This window comes from Oncorhynchus mykiss, chromosome 14 (assembly GCF_013265735.2).
Source record: "Oncorhynchus mykiss isolate Arlee chromosome 14, USDA_OmykA_1.1, whole genome shotgun sequence".
Classification (NCBI taxonomy): domain Eukaryota; kingdom Metazoa; phylum Chordata; class Actinopteri; order Salmoniformes; family Salmonidae; genus Oncorhynchus; species Oncorhynchus mykiss.
In genome coordinates this window covers 14,635,558-14,644,438 of record NC_048578.1, presented here as the reverse complement: position 1 = coordinate 14,644,438, position 8,881 = coordinate 14,635,558, and the positions used below count along the sequence as shown (strand labels likewise).

The 8,881-nt window shown below is 44.8% G+C and overlaps 1 protein-coding gene across 1 annotated transcript in view; it reads left to right on the top strand.

Moving 5' to 3' along the window:
- Positions 1-1,757: 1,757 nt before the first annotated feature.
- LOC110488886 (protocadherin Fat 4) overlaps positions 1,758-8,881 on the top strand; it is a 100,009-nt gene continuing 92,885 nt past the window's right edge. The window contains exon 1 of the mRNA XM_021561327.2: positions 1,758-7,362. Coding sequence (XP_021417002.2) covers positions 2,257-7,362 — 5,106 coding nt within the window. The 5' untranslated portion in view covers positions 1,758-2,256. The remainder of the gene's footprint in view (positions 7,363-8,881) is intronic.

Here is an 8,881-nt window from a genome sequence, read left to right as displayed (position 1 = left end):
AGTTTATTAAAATAATGATGAAAACTTACCACGCTGCATCTTGGTCCTCACCTTCTTCCACCAACGGTCGTTACAATCTGATGCAGCACACCATCACTCTCCATTTTGGTCAAATAGCCCTTTCACAGCCTGGAGGTGTGTTGAGTCACTGTCCTGTTGAAAACAAATGATAGTCCCACTAAGCGCAAACTAGATGGGATGGCATATAGCTGCAGAATGCTGTGGTAGCCATGCTTGCTAAGTGTGCCTTGAATTCCAAACAAATCACTGACAGTCTAATGTCCATTGCTCGTGTTTCTTGGCCCAAGCAAGTCTCTTCCTGTTATTGGTGTCCTTTAGTAGTGGTTTATTTGCAGCCATTCAACCATGGCCTGATTCACACAGTCTCCTCTGAACAGTTGAGATGTGTCTGTTACTTGAACTCTGTGAAGCATTTCTTTGGGCTGCAATTTCTGAGGTAGGAAACTCTAATGAACTTATCCTCTGCAGCAGAGGTAACTCTGGGTCTTCCTTTCCTGTGGTGGTCCTGATGAGAGCCAGTTTCATCATAGTGCTGGATGGTTTATGCGAATGCACTTGAAGAAACTTGTGGTATTGTGGTATGTGGTATTTTACCAAATAGGGCTTCTGTATACCACCCTACCTTGTCACAACACAACTGATTGGCTTAAACGCATTAAGAAGGAACGAAATTCCACAAATTAACTTTTAATAAGACATACCTGTTAATTGAAATGCATTCCAGGTGACTACTTCATGAAGCTGGTTGAGAGAATGCCAAGAGTGTGCAAAGCTGTCATCAAGGAAAAGGGTGGCAACTTTGAAGAATCTCAAATATAAAATATATTTTGATTTGTTTAACACTTTTTTGGTTACTACAGTACTTGATTCCTTATGTGTTTTTTCATAGTTTTAATGTCTTCGCTATTATTCTACAACGTAGATAATAGTGAAAATAAAGAAAAACCCTTGAATGAGTAAGGGGTGTCCAAACTTTTGACTGGTACTGTATATATTTAAAGTCACATGACAAGCCAATTGAAAGTTAAAATGTTTAATGTTACATACTACTAACATATTGGAGTCATTTAGGTATTTGGAGTAATCTATTCAGTCACTTAAGAATATTATTGGACCGTTAGTAAACTACAGTATGTGCGATATTTTCGCTGCATGTTGCCTTCTATCAAACATAGGTGGAATATAATTGTACCTTCTTGCTGCTTGATGATTTAATTAAGACACTAGATGGAGGTACATACTTATATGTAAACTATCCCTCCTCATAAGAAGACACATGATACTCTCTGTATATTTCCAAATTGCAATCTTGTTTTGCATTTTTACATTAGGAGTAACAAGATACATTGGGTAACATATATATATTTTTAAATGTGTGACTATATGATAAATGCAATTGGTAGACTTCCACTTGGAGATTAATACTAGATACTTTTCTAATCAACCTGTGTGGTTTAGGTAGATCAGTGCATTCCATATTGTAACCTAATAAGCTATATTTGTTACAAACTAACGGTACACTCATTACATGTCTCTCATGCCATAAAGATATTTCTTTAATTTGATTGACGTTGTCCTCCACAAGCCACGACAAGGGCTCCGGTTTACAATAGAAAGGAAAGGCAAGGAGGGCGAGCAGGAGCACAGTTGTCCAATGGGATCACAGGTGGGAGGGAGTTTGTCTAACTCGAGTTTTGTTCTAAGTTAGTAGGTACCTAAGCGTGTATGATGTCTGAAGCTTCTGCACCGTTATTCCGCGGGACATTATATTGGTACAACTGAGAGTATTTGTGCCTTGCTTTCCATATTCTATTAAAGCAATTATTTAATCACTTTTAACTTTTGGATACACTTTTGACAACGGAGAGGAATTAATATTGGCATGTATTTTTCACTTTTGTAGTTCCTATTCATCCGTAAGTGTATTGCGCATATAAACCATCATGCATTGCCGCTCACATACGATGCGTTCTGCTACAGGGGAGTAGTGGCGAAACTTAATTGACAAGCAAGGGAAGTCTGAGCACCACGGATTCATTGCATCCCAAGGATTCAATTACTACATCTAGATACGGGAGAAAATACTTCAGTGGAAATATCCGTATAATTTCTGGAATTACCACAGTGTGTCGCGCACTTTTGGAATACAATGCTTTAGCGTTGGCCAAACTCGAATAAAGTTGATGCATCTTCGGCATGGACTTTTTATAATAAAGGTGGACTTGGATTTCGACCATGGCGCTCACAGGTAGGGACTTAGGCCGGTTCCATTTGATTTTATTGATGCTATGGACTCTGTCGCAATATTCTTCATCCAGCCAAGTTCGTCAAGAGTTTCAGGTATTGGAGGAGCAACCGTTTGGTACCTATGTGGGGACGATAGAGACGAGACCCAGCTTCACCTATCGCTTCAGTGAAAACCACAAACTTTTTGCAATTAATGGCACCACTGGAGTCATTTACACCTCCTCTGTGATTGACAGGGAGATTTTGCAAAGTAATGTCATCAATGTGGTGGTCCTCTCCAGCCAACCTACCTATCCTACCGAAGTTAGGATTGTTGTACTGGATATAAATGATAATTCGCCAGTGTTTCCCGACGCATCAATTGTAGTTTCGTTTAAAGAAGACGCCAGCAGTGGCAGACAAGTGATTCTGGACACGGCTACAGATTCTGACATTGGGAGTAATGGAGTGGATCACACCACCTACAGAATAGTGAATGGCAACGAGCAAAGGAAATTCCGTTTGGATATTACAGTGAATCCTAGTGGAGAGGGGGCATTCTGTCACCTCGTTTCAACTGGAGGCTTGGACAGGGAAATCACTCCCTTCTACCAACTCTTGATTGAAGTGGAGGACAAAGGAGACCCTAAGAAGTTTGGGTACCTGCAAGTAAATGTAACTATTCAAGATATCAATGACAACCCCCCTATGTTTGATCATGACCAATATCAAACAAATGTTTTTGAAGATACGGCAGTGGGTTCTAGTGTTCTGCAGATAACAGCATCAGACCAAGACGAGGGAGCTAATGCAGACATCAGGTACTTTTTAGACGAGGGAACACCTTTTCAAATCGATCCTAAAGCAGGTACCATCGTTATAAAAGAACGTTTGGATTATGAGAGTAAGAAAGAATACTCTATGACTATTCATGCTATGGACAACGGTGTACCTTCTCTGTCAGGTAGGTCAGAGGCCACTATCAAACTACTGGATGTCAATGATAATGACCCAGTTGTGAAGTTTAGATATTTCCCCACCACATCTAAGTTTGCCTCTGTTGATGAAAATGCTCAGATTGGTACAGTGGTAGCCTTATTGACAGTCTCAGATTCCGACTCTCCCACAGCTAATGGTAATATATCTGTCTCAATATTGGGGGGCAATGAACAGAGACACTTTGAAGTGCACACTTCCCCAGTTCCCAACCTAAGCTTGATCAAAGTGGCTAGTGTTCTAGACAGAGAGCGCATTTCCTCCTACAACCTGACTGTGTCGGTATCAGACAATGGCAAACCCATGGCCAGGTCCTCTTTTGCCAGCCTGGTTATTTTTGTGAATGATATCAATGACCACCCACCCATATTCCAGGAAGTCATGTACAGAGTAGATATCAGTGAAGACATTCCAAAAGGCAGCTACATTAAAGGGGTCTCTGCAACAGATGGCGACTCCGGGCAAAATGCCAACCTTCGCTACTCCCTGGTGTCTGGAAACGGTTTGGGCTGGTTTGCCATCAGTGAAAACAGTGGTCTGGTTACCAGCGCCGCTTTGTTGGATAGGGAAGTAGCATCTGAAATAGTGCTCAACATCAGTGCCAAAGACCAGGGGTTGCAACCCAAAATCTCCTACACTAAATTGATAGTCAACATAACTGACGTGAATGACCAAGTGCCCACATTTACACAGAGCACATATCATGTGTCCCTGGTGGAGCACTCTCCAGCCGGTGCTGAGCTCCTAGTGCTGTCAGCCTCAGATGATGACCTTGGAGCCAATGGAACTATCCGGTTCTCTTTTGACCCGGAGACCCCGTCTAGTGTACAAGAGTTGTTCCGCCTGGAAGTTGTATCAGGCAGGTTAAGCACAGCCACAGAACTGGACAGGGAGGACCAAGGGAGTTATTTACTTTACATCCAGGCGACAGACTCCGGTTGTCCCCCTCTCCACTCCATTGGTAAAGTAAACGTAACTCTGAGTGATATCAATGACAATAGGCCAGTCTTCTACCCAGTCCAGTACTTTGCCAATGTCAAAGAGAATGAACCCTCTGGCTCGTTCATAACCACTGCATTAGCCACGGACCCTGACCTGGGGGGAAATGGCACAGTGAAGTATATCATATCTGCTGGAGACACATCTAAATTTCACATTAATAGTAACTCAGGCAAAATCACCACCCTGGTGCCGCTGGATAGAGAGGAGAAGACCGCCTACCAGCTGCAGGTGACAGCAGCAGATGGTAGAGACCTCCGTTCACACACCCAGGCCATCGTCACCATTAATGTCATAGACACACAGGACAACCCCCCTACCTTTAGTCAGAACGCCTACAGTTTTGTCATGTTTGAAAATGTGGGCATTGGCACAGTTATTGGCACTGTATCTGCCACCACTGTCGATCTGAATACAAATATCACATATTTAATCACCTCAGGGGACCAGAGGGGGCTGTTTACTGTCAGTAGTGCAACAGGTCAAATCAAAGCATCCAGTCAGATAGACAGAGAGGAGCAGCCTTTCTATCAACTCAAAGTCATAGCCAGAGGTGGTGAGGTAACAGGCGAAGCCCTCGTCAACATCACAGTGAAGGATTTAAATGATAACGCACCCCATTTTATCCACACCACCGAGCACGTCAGTGCAGTGGAGAACTGGCGCACAGGGCATCTGATATTCCAAGCTAAAGCTGCCGACCCTGACGAGGGCACCAATGGCATGGTGGTCTATAGCCTCAAGCAGAACCCCAAAGGCCTGTTCCACATCCATGAGAAACATGGGCTTATCACACTGACAGGGCCGCTGGAGCTCACCACCAGCTCCTACCAGGTGGAGGTCCTGGCCTCTGATATGGGGGTCCCCCTGCTCACTTCCACTCTAATGTTAACAGTCAGCGTGTACGACGTCAATGACAACTCTCCCATGTTTGATCAGCTCTCCTACGAGGTCATTATTTTAGAGTCTGAACCAGTCAACAGTCGCTTTTTTAAGGTGGAAGCCACCGACAAAGACTCAGGCCTGAATGGGGAGGTTATGTATGACATAGTTGACGGGAACACAGCCAACGTATTTGGGATCTTTCCAGACGGGCAGTTGTATATTAAGGCTGAGCTAGACAGAGAAGTCCAGGACAGATATAACTTAGTGCTGGTGGCCACAGACAGGGCAGTGGAGCCACTAAGTGCCAGTGTCAATGTCAGTGTAATTCTGGACGACGTGAATGACAATCGCCCCCTCTTTAACAGCACTAATTATGTGTTCCACTTTGAGGAAGAGCAGAAGAGAGGGTCGCTGGTAGGGCGAGTGTTTGCAGTGGATAAGGACTTTGGCCCCAATAGTGAGGTCAGGTACACGTTTGAGACTCAACAGCCCAACTTTGAGCTGAACGCCATCACGGGGGAGTTGACCAGTACTCTGCAGTTGGACCGTGAGTCACTAATGAGACAGAGAGGCGCAGCGGTGTTCAGCTTTACAGTAGTTTCCTCAGACCAGGGGCTCCCCAAGCCTCTGAGAGACCAGGCTAAAGTGCAGGTTTACATCCAAGACATCAATGACAACCCGCCCAAGTTCACCAAAGACATTTACCAGGCCTCCATCTCCGAGTCGGCCCAGAACATGACGCAGCTGCTGAGGGTGTCTGCCGTCGATGTGGATGAGAGCAAAAACGGACTGGTCCACTATCACATAAAGGAGGGCAACGAGGAGAGCCAGTTCACCATCGACAGCAGCTCAGGACAGGTCACACTAGTGGGAAAGCTGGACTATGAGGTGACATCCTCCTACTCGTTAAAAATGATTGCTGTTGATTCTGGAGCTGTGCCCCTCTCCTCGTCCTGTATGCTCAGCATTAGCATACAGGATGAGAATGATAACTCCCCCTCCTTCCCCAAATCTGCCATATCTGTGGATGTTCTGGAGAATATGAGGATTGGAGAGCTGGTGGCCTCAGTGACAGCCACGGACTCTGATTCGGGTCATAACACAGACATAACATACAGCATCACAGCCACAAACAACCACGGGACATTTAGCATTAGCCCCAACACAGGGAGCATCTTCCTAGTAAAAAAGATGGATTTTGAAACTCAGTCTTTTTACAAACTGAACATCACTGCAAAGGACAATGGGAGACCACCAAGGTCCTCAACAATTCCTGTGGTCATTCATGTCAGAGATTTCAATGACAATCCTCCTATATTTACCCCTGGTGACATTTTTAAATCCATTCCTGAAAATATGCCCCTCTCTGCATCAGTAATGACAATCACTGCTCATGACACGGATGCAGACATTAACGGACAGCTGGAATACTCCATAGTTCAACAGACACCCAGGGGAGGTCACTTCAGCATTGACTCCAGCAGTGGGCTCATATTCACAAACAAGGAGATTGACAGAGAGTTCTCCAATCTCTTTGAGTTGACAGTTAAAGCCACTGACCAGGCAGTTCCTGTGGAATTCCGGCGCTTTGCCTTGAAAAATGTCACAATATGGGTGACGGACCTGAATGACAATGTCCCCACGTTTGTTTCCCAGAATGCTCTGGTTGCGGAATCCACCATAGTCATTGGCTCCATCCTCACGACGGTGGTGGCGTTCGATCCTGACGAGGGCTCCAACGGCGAGGTGGAGTACGAGCTGGTGAAGGGGGACTCGGACACGTTCATCATGGACCGCTACAGCGGGGATATCCGCTTGGCCTCACAGCTGGTGCCGTCTCGCCTCATCTACAGCCTGACCGTGTCGGCCACCGACCATGGCTCGGACAGGAAGACCTCCAGGACCGAGCTCGCCATAATCCTCCAGGGCGCCGATGGGCCCGTCTTCTCCCAGCCCAAATACATCACCATCCTGAAGGAGGGCCAACCACCGGGCACCAACGTCATCTCCCTGGATGCCTCCAGCCCCAGAGGCTCAGCCACCAAGGTGGAATTTTTCATTGTGTCAGTCCGCAGCGGCAGCAAGGCCATGGGACGCCTGTTCACCATAGGCCGCCATACTGGAGTGATCCAGACCGCAGCCGAACTGGACCGGGAACAGGGCTCTGACCTCTACCTGGTGGATGTGTACGCCATCGAGACGGACGCCAGTCATCCCAGGACGCAGAGGGCTGAGGTTAGTAGTGCGTTTATTTCTCTTCTCTTTTTGGAGGGCAATGGCTTCTTCACATTGTGGTCGATGGCTTCCAGACAGCATAATTGGAACCCGTACAGCCGTTGAAGTCGTTTAGTGGGATTAAATGAAATGAGATCAAGGTTTCGACTGGAAAACCTGGGAGTGAAAGGAAAATATCCAAGTCGCACATAAAACAGGTATACCTAGTGCATTCGTATGCACATTAATTACATTCCTTTTTTAAATATATTGCTAAAAGTCCTGTGTTACATAAAATCTAAATTGCCTTGGACATGAGTAAGTAGGCCTTGGTTTTTGGCAAGATAACTGTATTGTTCCAGTTCCCAAAAAGGACTGGCCATAACAATCCTTCTAGCATTTGTCTGTGTTTTCTGGGAAGGGGAAATGAGTGCCTCGTATCCTGTGTTTCTGCTGTGCTCATGCTGTTATGAACTTGGATATTCTTATCAGTGAATAAGAACTACACAAATCGAAACGTAGCACTTTTTCTCTTTCGCAGGCATTATCGTCCTGGGTTGCTTCATATGATAAAGATCCATGATGAATTGTTCCAGGTTTCTATAGGTAGTAATGGAACACACAAAGAAAATATCATGATGAGTTAGTGCAGGTAGACTATATCCGGCCAATATCACAGAGTTTTAAACCTGAGGCTGTTTTAGTTTAAGGGTGTTCCTGTGGTACTCTCCTCCACCACTGGGCCGGGCTCTACAGGCAATATGTGACCGTTAAAATTGCATGACCTCCTAAGAGTGTGAAAAGATTTTCGGGGAGAGAAGAAGGGGAAGAAATCTCGAAGACTGAAACTTAAGCTCTCTATTCAGTTTGCATTATGTGATGCACCTCTTCCCTTGGGGGTGGAGTTAAATCCTCTGAAGTGCAGTGCTGAAACTGTAAACCCAGCTTTGGGTGGTTAAGCCCTAGCCACTCCTCAGATCTAAAACATGTGATTCTATATGCTATATATGTGTATTGGAAATTTCAACTGGAACCTAGAATTTCATGTTATTACAGGCTTGATGATACGCATTTATAAATTGGGAGTTTTCTGAGCGCAACCAGAAAAGATTTCACTGCTGCTTCCTTCAAGAAAATGTGTTTTTTATTATTGGAAGTTGCTTGCAAAGGGCCTATCCTGAAACGCTCTAACAGTATGACAGTAATCGGATGCTTTGACAGTTTTTGTGGATACCACTTCAACCATTACAAAAACTGAAATTGAAATCCAATACAATAATCGGGTATTTGGAGGCAAACTCAAATATGATTAAAATCACAGATTTGGCAAAATGGCGTTAAGTCATTTAACTTAATGTTAGTTTGGTCAAAAGGGGATATCAAATGCTCTCCCGTTTTGCCTGCCCCACCACAGATACTAATCTCTTCGTTTGAAAACTCTGCAGTCGATCAGAGAAATAATGCTTAACATATTTCTTAGGTTTTCCATGTACAAACCCTGTTCTCAAAGTCCAGTGACGTTTTATACTTTTTCTGTCCT